Source organism: Salarias fasciatus, chromosome 16 (assembly GCF_902148845.1).
Source record: "Salarias fasciatus chromosome 16, fSalaFa1.1, whole genome shotgun sequence".
Lineage (NCBI taxonomy): Eukaryota > Metazoa > Chordata > Actinopteri > Blenniiformes > Blenniidae > Salarias > Salarias fasciatus.
The window spans coordinates 6440169-6457135 of record NC_043760.1 but is presented as its reverse complement, the minus strand read 5'-3'; the positions used below and the strand labels follow the sequence as shown (position 1 = coordinate 6457135).

At 45.2% G+C, this 16967-nt stretch overlaps 1 protein-coding gene across 2 annotated transcripts in view; it reads right to left on the bottom strand.

The window, feature by feature from the left end:
• The window catches only part of clasp1a (cytoplasmic linker associated protein 1a), a 70716-nt gene that overhangs the window by 6841 nt on the left and 46908 nt on the right, over positions 1-16967 (bottom strand). The window contains exons 21-36 of one of the 2 annotated variants that reach the window (XM_030111568.1): positions 16884-16907; positions 14265-14372; positions 13951-13977; positions 12699-12863; positions 11176-11334; positions 9787-9849; positions 9185-9288; positions 7524-7547; positions 6300-6544; positions 5651-5714; positions 5027-5029; positions 4768-4931; positions 4593-4671; positions 4375-4518; positions 1161-1310; positions 983-1089 (exon numbers count right to left, since the gene is read on the bottom strand). In XM_030111568.1, coding sequence (XP_029967428.1) covers positions 983-1089; positions 1161-1310; positions 4375-4518; positions 4593-4671; positions 4768-4931; positions 5027-5029; positions 5651-5714; positions 6300-6544; positions 7524-7547; positions 9185-9288; positions 9787-9849; positions 11176-11334; positions 12699-12863; positions 13951-13977; positions 14265-14372; positions 16884-16907 — 1630 coding nt within the window. The remainder of the gene's footprint in view (positions 1-982; positions 1090-1160; positions 1311-4374; positions 4519-4592; positions 4672-4767; positions 4932-5026; positions 5030-5650; positions 5715-6299; positions 6545-7523; positions 7548-9184; positions 9289-9786; positions 9850-11175; positions 11335-12698; positions 12864-13950; positions 13978-14264; positions 14373-16883; positions 16908-16967) is intronic. The other variant, XM_030111569.1, reaches the window with a different exon arrangement.

Sequence of the window (16967 nt, the reverse complement as noted above, 5' to 3'; positions counted from 1 at the left end):
GGGGGGGAGACAGGAGGACAACAAGCATGAGGGAGGAGTGAAGAGAGAAAAGAGAAACCAGTCTGAGCTTCCAGGGTTAGTTTAGATGAGAGAAAAGGACGGCGGCAGAACCCCACAGAAGCAGTCTGACTGGACTTTGGGGGGGGGCTTTGGTTTGGTTTGGAGCGAGTGGCAGCGGTGGGGGGGTTAGTGTTCAGATCCAATCAGACCATGAGGGAGTGTTTGTGGGTTTCTGCCACCAGGTTAAAGTCAGAGCGCAGGTGAGGGGTGAGATCAGAGCCAGCAGCTCACACTGGAGGAACTCAACACGTTTTCTACCAACCAGATCAACCAATCTGTGACATTAACGACCAGAGAAGAGTTTTTTCCTCAGTTTTATTACAAAAAAATCTGTCTGGAGCCACAAAACATGCTAATGATCTGAAGTCAATTAAAATTTCTTAAAAAAAAAAAAAAAAACTCACAATGTGTGGTGTCTGCGAGTTTAACCATTTTATTTGTTTATGCCGAGGAGCTGTTTTCCCTTTTTCTGTTATAGTCAGGATATGAGGCCATTTTTGAATATCAGCGCGGTGCGCACATAAAATGCAGAGCGGCAGAAGAGCCACTGGCCAGGCGACTGGCACCCCCATCTGTCTGTTTCAACATCAGCTTTAAGGAAGGCCCACATGTGAGTCCAACATTTATTACAGTTATCTCTTTTATAAAGTAAAAATCTCAAAGTGGGGATTATGAAAAACATATATTTTGATTGAATACACTAAATATAAAGCAGCTGTTCACTGTTTAGGTCCCTCCTTCAGGCCAGCGCCCCCACTGACCCTCCTCGGGTCCAGCTCCACATCAGGGGTGTCAGACATGAGGTTTACTTTGGTTCATTTCACTGGATTCTACATTTCATCATTAAACTTGTCTTTTCAAGATGAACCTGAACTGACAGTGTGTGGACCGCCCCGGTGGGGAGTGTGTGTCGGGAGGCTACCTGGGCGACAGTCCTCCGTGGGAGCAGTTTGTGGGCGAGGTGAGGGGGCTGGTTCTGCTGGGGGTGTGGCGCGCCGGGGTCCGGCCCAGGGTGTTACTGGGTGATCCCTGCAAGGCAAAGCAGATGGAGTCCAGGCTCTGCGGCGTGTGTGTGTGTGTGTGTGGCGTGCAGCACCCACCACGCTGCTGCTGGTGTTGCTGGAGTTCTTCAGGTGGTTGTGCAGCAGCTTGGTGGCGCCGTCCTGGAAGGTTTTGGGCAGAGCTCCCAGCAGCATGGTGAACTCCGGGGTATTGAGCTCGAACAGCGAGATGAGCACCACCTGAGCCGCCTGCAGCCGGAGGAAACGCCACAGGTCAGGAAGCTCCGCTCCACGCCACACTGCACCGCAACGCAGGAAGCACCGGAGGCGTGCACGGGTTCAGAGGCTCTCTGCTTCAAACTGAACGAGCTTCTCCAGACAGATTTATTCCAGCAGATGAATGAAGGAACTGATCAAGCGTTGGCAGCCAGACTGTGTAAAGAAACGTCTTTATCTTTAAAAAACAAAAAAAAGTGTAACGAACTGCAACTCCACTCTCCTTATTGGAGGTTTAACTTGTTTGTAACTTCCCCCTCTTAGTAAGCTGACAATGAATAAACCCAAATAAACACAATCTTCAGATGAGCAGAGCTTCAGTCACTGTGGACAGATGTGTTTTCACTGGTTCACATAAAAGTATAATCAGCAAAGGAAAAGCAAAGTTGTGGTAAATGTGCTTAAATGGCTAAAAATGCTAAAATTTCAACATTTTATGAAATAGTAAGTAAAAAAAAAAAAAAAAAAAAAGTTGTGAAAATGCTTAAAGAACCCCAGCAGCCAAAATGACAGGAAACAATAAAGATGCTTAAAACTGCAGTCTGAAATTACAAAAAAACTGAAGAGGCCGAGGGAGTTAATCTGTTCAAGTTGTTGAGGAATTTCTTGAATATTGATTATTTTAATACCTGCTTCTGTCTAACTCAATAAAACAACCATGAGGCATCTCACGTTTTCTAACATCCTTGAACTGATGCTATTAGGTAAAGGAAAGATATCCCAGATATGAGAATCAGTTTTTAAATCATTTTTTCACATCAATCCACACTGAAAATTAAAAAAAAAAAAAGTCTGAGACTCTGATGGAAACTAAACCTGGAAAATAAAAGAAGCCACCTCTGAACCCATGGACACCACCTCACCGGCTCCTCTGTTTCCACGCCGCTACGCTGTTTTGCCTGTGAAAGAAACTCGTTAACAGCTGTTTGAAAAGCGTCATTCAGTGGAAAAACTCCAAACACACAGTCGATGCGTCCAGTCCGCCGCATGCAGGTGAGTAACTGAGAGAACGGAGAGAGCTGAAGGAGAGTGAAGGACACGGAGCGCCCGGCCACCTCACATCAGGACCATCACTGCTGAATCGGTTCCTCCACGTCCAGATGTGAAAATCCAGGTCCAGCTGCTTCTAGCTACTCCGTCGTCACGCTCACAGTTTGTCTGAGTGCGACACGCAGTCAAGGTTAACCTGCATCTACATCTGGATGTGGAGGAATAAATGCAACTTAAATATGCTGTTTTCTTCTTCATGATGCAGCTGATAGTCTGGGAAACAGGGCAGTTGCTTTATACCAGCTTTACACCACGTTTCCAAGACTGTAAGTCAAACCTTTCTCAGGCTGATCATGTGAGTTATCTATCTGTACATACCATACAGAACCTTTTTTCTTGTGCCATCAGTCACATAAAAATACGATACAATAGTATTTCTAGGAAACTAAATGAAGTCTTGATGAAACGGAATGAGTCAGGATCACACTGAACTTTGAGAATCACGTCTTTATAGGGCTGTAAGTAAAAAAAAAAAAACTGATTTCTTTACTACTTTTATCTTGAAATGTATAAGTGTGATATCTACATGCTTAATATTCACGTCACAAAAAGTCTGAACTGTGATAAATAGTTGTTAATTTTAGCTTTGAAAGGAAAGTGTGATAAAAAGAGCGTTTCTGACTGACTGAGATTCTCTTCACCTGATTTAATGAGCTCTGTGACGATCTGAGCGGCATGCGGGTGAGTGACAGGGGGTTAGTTCCAGTCCAGACGGGATGCGTTAGGCAGTCCATCACACAGAGCTACGAGCTGGTCCCGCTGGTCCCGCTGGTCCCGCTGGTCCCGCTGGGACCTGCAGTCCGGCCTCCAGCTCGGCCTACAGGCGAGTGATCAGTTTGCAAGGCACACGCTGCGTCTGCTCAGCCGCCGGGGCGTCGCTGTGAGTCTACGAGTCGGGCAGGTTAGGTGCAGCGTGCTCGGTGGCGTCGGGCCTCGGGGGGCGGAGCCTCTACCTGCTTACACCTCTCCTCCTGGAGGCCCTCAGCGGCCAGAGAGGCGCCCGGGCTGGACCTGCCAGCCAGCTCCTCGCTCACCCAGCTATGGAGGGTCTGGGGCAAACAACGGGCGTTACAGGCGTTACTGCTGCTCCTGAACCACAGAACCAAACTGTCATGGCCGCTGACGCACCGGGCGGCGCGTTTTCCACTCAAAGCCAGGACGATCTTCCTGATTCCTTTCTCACGTTTGGTGAAAACATAGTATGATTGCTGTGTTATAGTAGTAAAATGAGAACTTCATAACCTTTAAATAAGTGTAAAGAAGCACATCGAGCACATCTGCTGGATCTTTTTTATAAAGGAAACAACTGTTTGATCTGGCGCTCCAGATTTGCTCTACAACAGCAAAGCCTGGAGATGCACCGTTCACGGCTTCCATGCTAATGCTAATGCTATTTCACTAATGCTGCAACGGTTTTCTTCGTTTTTTATTTTTCTTTGTTTCTAAACTTTTTAAAACTCTGCCTCAGTGTTTCCTCACTATATAATAGACAATCCGCACTTTTCATCAGTTTCATTAGAAATGTAGTCACTGTGCTTCACTTTGAAAAGCAGCTGAATCAAAGGTTGACAATTCCTTTGATTAAAACCAAATTAAATTAATTTCAAGTCAATAAAGAGTCAGATGTCCACAGGAGAAGGGTGAAGACTTCATTTCCACTCTGACCGGTGGATTTCATTTACTGATTTGAAACTGAGTGATTATTTCACCTGGAGGAAGAGCGACGGACAAACAAACAGCAGGGACGCAGAGACGACATGTGAGCTGTGTCCATCAAGGACACGAAGCCGTTTTCACCCAGAGAGCCGAGTATCTGGATTTATGACTGCAGCTCCACAAACATCCAAAGACACGAGATATTCCGACCTCATGAGTTGATATTGTCTGATCAGATGTTTGAAAGAGTTTAAAGACGGACAGAAACAGAACTCCAGCGGGATTTTCAGTTTCTCCTGAACCGTGAAGCACGTGAGAAAACCGAACGCACCTTCCTGACGTCTGAACTTTTGGGCTCGGTGGTCCAGGTGATGATCCGAGACACCGCCAGCCGAGTCTCGCTGGAGTTGACGAAGTCCGTGGGGTCCATCTGCCGAGCCAGGGACTCGATGTACTTCAGGATGGCCACCTTCACCTGCGGACACGGCGCCGTGTTCAGAGTTCGCCGCGGCAGCTCACCGGCGGCCGGACCTCCGGACGGGCTCTCACCTTGAGGTTGGGCGTCTGCGTCTGATCCACGATGAACCTCATCAGGATGTTGAACTGCTGGTCGAACGGGAAGGACTCCCTAACACACACACACACACACGCAGAGGAGACGCTTCACCACAGAGCCGCGCAGTACGACCCCCGGCGGCGTGAGAAGGCGGAGCGGCGCCCACACCTGGTGACGTCCAGCGCCTTCTGGACCTTGGCCTGCACCGAGCCCAGCAGGTCGGCGCCCATCTTCTTCAGCAGCTGCGTGAGCAGCACGAAGAGCCAGTCCTGCAGGTCCTCCCTGTGCACCGTGACGAAGTCCACCAGGGTCTCCAGGAACATGCTGAACACCTGAGCACAGCCACGCCAGCGCACACGCTTTGAGAAACACGCCAGTTTCACATTCAGGTAATTCAGACGTTCAGAATAGAGAAGATGACACTTACTCTCTGATGTTAAAATCCACGTCACGACGGAGCATGCAACGAGAGACACGCCATTAGTACCACAAAGGTCACAAAGGTCAAACCGGTGAGTACAGGAGGAGTTTTAAAACAGGCACCAGATTTAATGAGGACTTAAACATTAATTTTCTGATTGTTCCGGATTTGAGAACCACAAATAACCAGTATGACAGATTAATATGAACTTTTTATAAAGAAAGAATGATGTGGTGCCGCATGCTTATAGTTACAAACTCAAGTTAAAAAAAAGTAAAAAAAAAAAAAAAAAAAAAAAAAAAAACGACTGCCATTTCTGTGCTGACATAAATCCTCAAAATGTCAAAAGATTATTTTTTTTAATCACTAATAATTGCATTATTTCTAAAGTTAAATGCGCTTTGAATTGCACTTTTTATTAAATTCTGTTATTTTGCATTTCAAGGCAGTTTTCAGTCCATAACAAAGCATTTATCAGTCCAAACAATCAGTCCAGTAGTTAAACTATTTTAGCACATTGTTAGAACTGTTTGCTTTTTGAGTGTGTATGAAACATCAGAAATCTAAATTATGTTGAAAATCCAGTTTTATTTGTCATGCAATCAAATCACAGTTAGAGATTTCCTCTACCTTGCTGTGTGGATCTGCAAACATCCTGGTGAAGATCTCACACAGCCGCTTCAGCTCCACTCGGCTGCAGAAACACAAGACGAAAGAATCAAACACACCCGATCATCAGTTCGCATAGAAATATAATGGAGCAGGATGATGAATACATGATTGCAGATTTCAGCATTTTAAACGATCTTCATCACACTGATCCTCACAGTACAGAGGAGGTCTGGAGAAAATCTAGAACAATTTAATTACATGTCTTTTAAACAAATTATTCTGAATTTTTTTTCAGATTAAAGTGAAAATGTGACATTGTAAATACAATTCTGGAGAGAAAAAAAGAACAATTTTTAGATTTGTGTCAAAATTCTGACCTAGGAATGCATTTAGAAAAATTTAAGACCAAGTTATGAATGAAAAAGTCAGATTTTTGTGTGGGAAAAAAATTGATTTTTGTTAAACAAATATATCTGACACAAAAATGTCAGACACAAACAAACTAAAATAAAATTGGAATTCGAGAAAAAATATTTTGAAAGGAAAAAAAAATTTCATGAGATAAAAATGGCAGGCTCTGAAACTTTGCTTAAATTCAAAAAATGTAACTACGTGATTCAGACATTTTTTTTTTTACAAAAAAAAAAAGGAGCTCGTGGGTCTCCACCTGAGGATCCTCTGGCTCTTGAGCAGGTTCTGCAGGCCCAGCAGCCCCTCCTTCCTCTCGGACCAGTTGGAGCTGGCGCAGTGGTTGAGGACCTCGGCCACGTCCTCCGTCTGCCGCAGGTAGTGCGGGATGCCGCCGTTGCGGGAGCCGTACGAGCGCTCCGAGCAGGCGCTGGAGGCGTCGCTGTTGGCGTCGTCGTCGGAGTACATGCCCGGGGACTCGTAGCGCCGCCTCAGGGGCTTCCTCTGCGGGCGTGAACAGAGATCACATGCGGGATCCCGTCTCGTACCCAGCATGCTCGGGGAGGCCTCGGCGCCTCGCAGCCATGCAGCCGTCTCTTCTCTTCACAGCAGGTTTGTTTGGGGAACAAAACTACTAAACTTAAGAGAACCAACAGTGGAACTCTGAATTACTGAGTCTGAGTCCTTTGGTCCGAATCGTAAGACTTTTTCATGATTTAATACGAAATGACAAGTCTTATTTTTGTGCACTTGTATGTTGTTGTATGTTGTTGCACTAAAATAAAGGAGAGATGAGGAGGTGTCGATATCTTTATGTTATTCAGGTTATCGTTTAATGGACCTGACCGATTAATATTAAACAGGGGCCCCTAAATGAATGAACTGTCTTTTGTTTTGTACTTTGGGATCTTCACCTCGAACTCTGCAGAACAGGGTTCATGCATCAAGTCCCAGAGGCTGCAAAGCAGCCCTACAGCATGATGATACCCCCTCCATCTACACATATTCTGCTGCTGGTTCTCTCAGTAGGTTTCTTCTAAGCTTCACATCCAGACTTAATCCGGTTATTCAGTTCATCATCAGTAATTCAGAGCAGCTCTGTGACCCTGACCGATCGTTCTTCTCTTGGATGAACATGAAAAGCCAGTCCGGTGGTGCCACAAGGAAGAAAAGGCGCTTTGACTGCAGGTGCAATACTGCCAGGAACAAACATTCACAAACACAAATGAAAAATGTACCGACTGTGTGTGTGTGTGTGTGTGTGTGTGTGTGTGTGTGTGTGTGTGTGTGTGTGTGTGTGTGTGTGTGGCTGTTGACATACATGTCTCTGCAGGGAGGAAGTCACAGACACACATTTGATGGGAAAATGTGAAGTAAGTAGAGGGTGAGGGGTTTGGGAGTCACAAGCCAGGCGGTGGTCTGAAAGGTAATTAGTGTGGGGAAGCGTGGGGGAATGGAGACAGGACGGGAAAGGATGGACTACCTTATTCCTGGAGTCTCCTAACAGCTGCAACGCAACAAGGAGGGAAGAAGGAGAGAGGGAGGCTTTTAAAGGAGGAACACACAACTCTGTCTGAAGCACGTCAACATTCAGCCGCCTGTCCAGGAAAAATCTCTGATGAAAAAAAATATGAAACTAACAACTAAAGATACATTATAATTTTTATGTGCAATCATATCGCTAAAGTCTTAAACCTCACCAAGAGGACTGCATGGTATTACCAAAGCACTGTGTACAGAATGCAAGGAGTGTTTTTAGCTCCATTTGCAAAGAAGGTTTAGAATCAACCACAACGTCAGAACATGAGAGTAATTCAACATATTAAAATCTTTGAACGTTGTAAGAAAAAATCCCAAAACACTGAATATCTTTGGTTTCCTGTTTACAATAATCACACATAATATAGTTGCTTTAAAACAATCTGACACTTTAATTCCCAAAACTCAATGGCTTTGCAGCTATTTCACCTGCCTGCTGCTTCTGAACGTTCTGTTTCAAACCTTCAGAAGAACTAACTCTGGAAAACTCCAAGCATCAGAAAAAGTTAGATTAGAAGGAAAGTAAAGTGTTTCTTGAACACTTGAACATGAAAGACGCTCTCATGTCTGCAGGACCGAGGAGTAGAGATGCGCGGATTGCGGTTGCACCCGCGGAGCCCGCGGATAACCGCGGATCGGGCGGATGACGTGTCGAAAAATTAAGATTTTAATGACATTCGAGTGGGTTGCGGTTGAAGCATTCAAATAAAAAAAGCAACATTTTAATAGCCAACACACTATTCTGCGGATGGCGGGCGGGTTCGGTTTTGAAAATTGATAAAAAAATCTTTCGTGCGGGCGGATAGAGATTTTAAGAAGCGGTTGCGGATGGAAAAATGAGCCATCCGCGCATCTCTACCGAGGAGCTGGAGCGAGACGCCACATGGAAACAGAGAGAGGTGCGTCGAGATGGCAGGAGAATTCTCTCCGATCAAAACGATCCAGTCGAAATAATGAAGAAAAGAAAGGAACGTGTGCTTGAAGAAGATCTTAAAAGAAAAGTGACTGAGGTTTCACACACTGCCGTCCGTGAAACTAAGCATAGTAGTACAGCATGTTTACAGGGGTAGAATAATCAGGAAGGTTAAAACCCAACTTGCACAAATAGTAAAAGTTTGACAGTTAGGATGTAGATGAAGTTTAAACTTTACAGGCACAAATCTTTCACACTGTAAGAGCCACTGGATGCTCCTTTTAGGATTCAGAGCAGAGAGGTTGATGAGGATGGATTTGAATCGAAACTATTTAGCCTGGAGAATCCTGTTTCTCTACTCCTTTGATATTCTGACTTCACAACAGAAAAATCAGTAAAGAATTAATAATAATTGAAAAAAAAAGTGTGTGGTTATTCCTGTACATCCCAACAATAGACTTACACTGGATAGATGCTTCTTGACCCACTGTTTTGATTGGTATTATAATACACCCTGTTATCGTTCACTGGACTACCATAAAGACGGAACATAAACTAAAGGAATGAAAAGTATCCTGAGGTTTAAAAGTATCCGGAGGTCTGACTTCCTTCCCTGTGCTCGATAGGGAGCTGATTTCTCCTGCAGCGCTGTTTATTTTTAACCAAACTGTTACTTCCTGCGAGCATCTCACCAGTGCGTCGGCCACCGCCGCCTCCACCTCGGTGCCCGTGTTCAGGACCCTCATGGCGTTCACCGAGGCAGAGATCCTCGCCTGGTGGATCAAACCGTAGCGATCTAAAAGGAAGGAACGGGGAGACAGGTGAGCGAACGAACACGAGGCGATCGGCACGTGACCCAACCTGCTTTTTATCACAACTGAAACACTTTAAACGCATTTAAAACTGAAAAGAATAACATCAGGGATCATTCCAACCACCGAAAATAAAACCGGCAAAGGAAAATAAAACATCACAACTCGAGGGAAGAAGCACAGGGATGAGAAAATGGATACAGTTTACCCACAATGCACCCCAGAGGAACAAAAAAAAAAGATCTGAGCTTTGATTTGAAACAGAAAGAGTGTGTATGAGGCACTGGGAACACACTCCGCTGCAGAAGGAGGTGTGATGATTCACATGCTCCACAGATGCAAACTGTTCTGATCCTCAGGGGCTAAGAAAATATAATAAAAAACAAAAACACAACCACTGAGGCATGCTGGGAGCAGACATCGCTGCTGTCAACCAAAACAACTGAAGGAGGGCTGGAGGGGAGCCTGAGCATGCAGGTCACCTGACTGGCCGTGGGGGTCGGCCGTGGAAAGAGCGCTGGTAGAACGGGAGTGGCGTCGCGAGGCTGGAGGGGGGAGGGAGGGGAGGGGGATTCACACCTGGGGGTTAGTGGTGGACCTACACACATACACACACTTTCGACATTGCATTCTTTCCAGTGTTAAAAAAAAAAAAAAAAGAATAGCTCTCTAAACTCAAAATGGTGAAATTACCCCAGTTAACTGGAGGAAGATGCTCTATAATCTGGATGTTACTGGGAAGAAGATGTCCAATAATCTGAGAGAAGAGACCAACTTCCAAAACACTCTTCTGAAAATAATCTAATGCTTAATGAGGGTTGTGACGAATCACAGCGTCTGTGGATTCAGGCTAACGCTAACGCTGCCCCATTGAAATTACTGACAGGAGGACCGAGTTACTTCAGGAATCAGGAAAAAAGACTTGTCACAGTTGAGACGACAGCCTCAGAGAGCAGGAGAGTAAAAAACATGAAAGACACTCCAGTTTAACTCATTTTCAATTAAAGTCAGCAGCACCAGGAATCACCCATGAAGAGAGAAGAGACACGAGGAAGAAATGTACAAAGGCAATAATGGACAGGCGGAGGGACAACAAAAGAGTCTTATGTGGACTGATGGCAAAGTCAAAAGACATCAAACTCATGGATACAGTACAATTATAGAAAACACAAATAACGTCAATGGTCAATCAAAAAAGAAGATGCAGATGTAGGGAAAGTTCTAATTTACATTCAATAGGTTGAGCTACACTAAAAGCAAACACATCGGTAAAACCACATCGTTGTGTTGTGTGGCTGTGCAGGGACTTTCGGATCCAGTAGCAAAAGTTATCTTTTAATCATTCGATTTTAGTATTTTATTAAAACTAAAGTAAACATGGAGATATACATACATACCGGTATTTTGAAAAATTGATTTTCATTCATTTTCATTTCATTTTAAAGATGGAGGCAAAACAATATTTTGAAATAACGGAAAGAGAAATTTGAACTTATTTAATTTTTTTCAGATGTATTTTCGTGACACTTCACCTTATTTATGTCATAATTCTAACTTGTCTGTCAGAAGAATTAGTCTTATTTCAACCTTTTATGAGACAGGAGACCATATTTGTTTTTAATTTAGTTGTTAAACATAATCAAACATCTCTTTGAGTCGCAAGCAGCAAAGGTCACGCGAGAACGGAAAGTGCAGATGAGCAGAGAGAGAGAGAGAGCAGCGTCATTGAACCGGGACGGCGAGTTCATGCTCAGAAGAGGACAGACATGAGGGACAGGTGACAGACGGGGTGGACTGGGTGGATGGGACTGACCGCGGCGGGGGCGAGGCCCGCCCACTCCACGGCCGCCGGGCCGGTGAGCGGTACTCACCCAGAGGAGTGAAGCCCCGAGCGGGGCTGGTGTCGCGGCTGCTCTCGCGACTGGTGTCGCGACTGCAGCCTTGACTCATGCTGGGACGGGGGATGCGGCTCCGGGCTAGCGTGCGGTAGGGGAGAGCAGCAGGAAGAAGAGCTTTACCACACAGGCTGGCTGTCAACAACAAGTTAGGAGGTGGGAGCGTCAGTGTACATTCATGGAGGAGGGGGGAGAGAGAGAGAGAGAGAGAGAGAGAGAGAGAGAGAGAGGGAAAGAGGAAACAGGTCCAAGACTTTCACAGCAGGTTAATGATAGTTTGAGTCGACTGGTGAACAAGCAACGAGCTACACTTCAACAGCCGCAATATGAGGTAGAACTTGCTGGTAAAGACCGATTCCTCAGAGATGTTCCTCCATAGTGACATTAAAAAAAAAAAAAAAAAAAAAAAAAAAAACACGGATCAGATCTCAGATAATTTGCAGACTGAGAAGGCGTCAAGTTGGTATCGAGCCAGATGTCCGAGGAAGGTTTGGATGTGAAGGGAACAGAGAGAGGAGCCTGCTACCAGCAAACTCCACCTGAGACTGTGGCTGTTTAGAAGATTTACAGAGTGGATTATTATGCCATATCATTCAGTATATACAAGAGGAGATGAACAAAGAGGACAAAGACGATGATATAAATGAGTAAATTCGAGGAGGATGTGAGCGATGCAATCCAGACAGCACAGGGCTGGCAAACAACAAACTGGTTAAAGTGTTAACTTGTGGCAAACAACAGACAAATCACACAGGTTGGTGAGGTCTGTGACATGGGGGCTGATTATTGAGATGAACTTAATTTAAAATGGTTTAAAGCAGTGGGTCCATTGAAGAAAACTATGTTCCATGACCAATCAAATGGCTCAGAGGACAATGAAGTGGACTAAATAATGGAGACGACAACACGCTGAATAAACTGGGATCACTACGTTTATCCATCATCATTTATCAACTGCTTCCTGTCCATAGAAGTAAGTACAATAAATTGAGACTGAGGTGTAAGACCAGTTCAGTAAGCCCTCGTTGATATTAGCGGTGCTGCAACTGAGAGAGACCTGAACCATGAGGATACCGGACCTCGGCCAGCTTCACCTGCTACACCTTCTAGTAGTGAGGATGACCTGTTGAGGAAAGGATTTCCCAAGTAAAACCTCTTCCTTCCACCCACCACTAGAGGGAGTCTGTTTAAGCCAGTTTAAGACTGAATGTTGCAGGATACTGAAACATAAACACACCTCTGTGATCGGTGGCGAACACTCTCTAAAACCCCACAGCTGAGGAGCCGATGGCTCAGTCGCATTAATCAACTAATCCAAAACGGTTTGAGTGATTTGTGAAGTTGGAGACTGATGAAGAATCCATCAGATGGACGGACAGACGCGATCCTCCGGGCTGAGGAAAACACACTCCTTCACACGCCTCTGCACATCAGCATGAGAGCAGGAGACTGAAAGCAGCCGGTGTGGCTGTGGATGAGGAATAAGCGGCGTTTCTCACCGAGGCCCATGCGGCTGGGGCTGGTCTCCCGGCTGCAGCCCTGGCTGCGGGGGATGCGGCTGCGTTTGTCCACCGGCGTGCTGGAGGCCGACGCCATGGCTCGAGGGATGCGACCATAGCCGCTGTGGCCGAGGAGCTTTCCCGGAGAGCTGGAGCGACTGCCGGCTGGGGGAGAGGAGGAGGGGGAGCACAAAGACGTCCCAAAGATCAGACACAGCACGAGGAGCATCCCTGGACTCTGACCACGTCCAGCAGACACAGTGCAGCGAAACAAAACTTCTACCTGGAGAGTGAACCTGGAGCATCTCAAATAAAGAAAGTAGAGTCTCTGAAACTGAGGAGAGTCTCTCTGAAACAGTTTGGAGCTTCTCTGAAACTGAGCCTAACAATAAAGACTGTAAAATGACATGCACTGATTAAAAGATATGTAACAACCATCGGAAGGCTTCCAGAAGCTACAGATCGTGTGCAAATGATTGAAACGTGTGGATATCAAACCTCTGACATGTAAAACTCACTGTTTTAGGAATATAAAGGAAAAATTCAATAATCAACAGGAGCCTGAACTGCTATAAAAACAGGAATAACACAAGGAAAATGGCAAAAAATAGTCATATTACATACTTTTATCGCTGCTAAACAGCTATAAAAGCTAAAACAGTTCTGAAACTTCTTACATTCAAGATAAAATACAGTTTTTATATTTCTATTTCTACTTAGTGGAAATTGATGAAAACGTCTGTTTTTTTGCTCACAATGCTTGCAAATTTGGTGTGTACGTGTGTGTGCGCGCGTGTTTAAAGAGGTTTGCATGAGACACCTACATTTGAATCATTTGCACACCATTTACCACCCGTCATTAAAACCTGCTGGATTGAAAAAAATAAAAAAAGTGGGAAGCAGAAGATTTCACCCTCTTCTGAGTTGGGATCACCTTCCTGCCTCCTTGGGGTGTGAACTTTTGTGAGGTGAGATCTAAGTGACTGTGCTGTTGGAGGGGGGTGGGTGGAGTCGACTGTGGCACTGATCACCGATGGGGGGGGGGGGGGGCACAAAGCGAGAACAGAAGACACCAAAACACCACCTACACCAAACACGAGGGTCAGGAATGAAGCTTCCGGAGGAGATGGAGGAAGCATGCCGCTGGAGGAGAAACAAAGCTACCGGGCTACGGGTGGGGGTGGGGGTGGGGGGCATGCAGGGGGGGAGGGGGTAACGTCTGGCTCCCGACCGTTTGATGGTAAGGCCTTACCACTGATGGGATTGGCTGATCTGGATCCTGGGTGATGGAAGCGAGAGGCAGGACAGGGTGGAGAACGATCAGAATGAGACAGAGGGGGTCATGTTCTCTGAGCGCACTCACAGATCTCACACACTCACACTCACACACACACACGCTGCTGATCTGTGAGCGGCTGGCAGGTTTGTCAGGAGGTCTCGCACACAGAGATCTACAGTACGGCGTCAAAGCCAGCGCACACGATGGCAACAGCGATCATGTCAGTATGGGGGCCACACACTGGAGGGCAGCAGTGCAACCGGAGGTGTGTGTGTGTAGCTACATACGTTGAGACTGCGAGACCACTTTGGCCCGGCTCCGCCCCCTGCTGTCCACCACCGAGGGGCTGGCTCCGCCCACGCTGCCCGAGCTCTGTCTCCGGGTGCGAACTCGACCTGCACGGAGCGAAGAGAGGAGAGGAGGAGGAGGAGGAGGAGGAGGAGGAGGAGGAGGAGAGGCAGAGGTTTAGAACTCGTGGCAGGTTCAGCCGACCCGGGACGGACAAGTAGGACACAAAGGAGAGAAGAGAAGTCTGGGAGGACGGGATGAAGCAGACCTGGATGAAGGGACAGACAGACACACAAACCGGGTCCCAAACTGTTTCCTCAAAACTCACAGTGAAGCCATATTTCCTAAAATACAACTGCTTTCAATTGTGTACCCTATTATTTAGAAGTAAATCGACAGGCACATACCAGCTCTGACCACTAGATGTCACCATATGACAAGAGAAACCTCCATCACTGCTGGATTAAAGTGACAGAGCCAGAAAAATGTCCTCAGCAGAATTTAAAATGACAACAGAAAACAAAAAAGAGAGTAGCAGAAAGAGTTCAGAGTGTGAGAAACTTGTGAGGAACTGGAGAAAAGAGGAGGAACTGTTATTTTGATGAGGGAAAAAAAGGCAGCGGCTCTCCATGTGCCTTAGATATACATATGTCATTTCTCCTCTTCATGAGAATTTCTATGTAGATGTGAGGGAGGATGCGTGATTTTCACCAATATCCAATATCCTGCCAACGCCGATACAGATATTCTCACACAGTACTTTTTGCTGACATTATACTCCTTTTTTTGTGGGAACAATTTTAAAGACAAACTGTCAAAGACAATGCTCAGGACTAGGGCTGAACGATATGGGCAAAATTTCATATCTCGATATCCATGCCAGATATCTCGATATCGATACGATTTATTATAATGGATTCAGTGAAAGTTAAGCATTTTTCAGAAAAATAAAAACGTCATAATACAAAAGGATGTAAAAAAAAAAATGCAGTTTTATTTATGAGAACTCACTGCCACGACCACCAAACTCGTTTGTACAGAATCTGCAGCCGCCCTCTGCCATCAGCTGTCAACCAGTAAACGAGGTTTGTGGTTGGCTGGGCTTACTTGTGCATGGGCGAGCTGACATGCAGGGCAAGCAGGGGAAATCTTGATATCATTGATTTTGAGAAACTAATGTCCTGAATGTTCATATCCTGATATCGATATGATAACGATATATTGTTCAGCCCGACTCAGGACATTTTGTAATTAACTAAGGCATTAGATGCTTTGTTGATATTAACCTTCTCCGTTTGCAGAATTAAGTCTTTTTTTTTACTGTTTATCAGCAGATGAAGATGCTATGCCAATATCAGCATCCATCCCTAGATTTGACTTTTAGTCTGCAAACATCATCATTTATATTTTTTTCAAGGTCAAACTGATTCTTAGACTTCATGCCTTTTTTTAAAGCTAGAATACAATGACACAATTATACTCACTGTGGTTTTTGAATGTTATGAATTCTAAAAACGGATGAATTTACTAAAAACTGTGTAAGTACTAAAAAAGTGTAAGTTAAAAATGTTACCCTAAGATCCAGTTCTTTTATGAACAGAACTTTCACTACTCTATGAACTGTGTTATCCTCATTTTAGAGTTTTAAACATGGTTTAAGACTCCAGACTAAGTGGATGAAATGTCTCCTGAGCTTACCGAGGGAATGTCTTCCTTGCCTCCTGGTGGCTGACTGAGATGACTTTGGAATTATGAGAATTAGGAGGTTTTAAGACGATACTAAACAAAATAAAATGTTTTTCTCATGATCTCCAATTTCTCTCAATCCCCACCAATGACTCCCATCAGAACAACAATTCATACAAACATTTTCAAGTAAATGGCTTCAAATGGAGTAAAAAAAATAACTGAATAAAGAGCAGGGGTGTCCAAACTTTGTTGAATTAGGGTGAAAAAGGATTTAGCTTTACATCTATTGACATTAGTAGTGTCAATGGCTACTGATGACTGAAATATCAGGAAGTTATCCTCGATAACTGCTGCATTCTGATTAAAAAGAAATGGATCATGGGCTTCAGGTGGCCTGTGGGCCGTAGTTTGGACACCTCTGTCGTCGAGGAATTCTGCGTTCAGTGTGGCACAACCTGACACAGAAACCTTGAGGACTTTTGGCACTTTGCACGACACTTTCTGCTTCTGGAAAACCAAAGAAAGAGGGCAGAACCTGTTTTTGTTTTGGACGGACCCTGCAAAGAACATCAATCTGTGGTGAGACGTTGGATCACACCTGTGATTCCAAACCTGAGGCCCCAGCAGCATGAACTTTAGAGCTTTAACTTTGAATCTTTGCTTCCGGGGGAAAACAAAGGCTGGGAATCACTGGATTAGATCACACAAGAGGGGATGTAGACAGCGTTAGGGGGGTTACAAGAGAAGAAGTCCATGCAGACAGTCCATGCAGAGCTTTCCACATAACCGGAGACCACTTTGAAGGGAAAAAAGAGAGGAAGAGAGACCATGGATGAAGAGAAAATGTCAACATGTTAGAGAAAAAGACAGAATCGTACGGACTGGAACACACACAGGGAAGCAGGTACAGAGACAGACACAGTTCTTACCCTCGCTTTTACCAGGAGTGCCATCTTTAGGGCATTTAATAAGGGCGGAGCAGCAGAGAGTTGGAGGAGAGGTGTAGAGGAAGA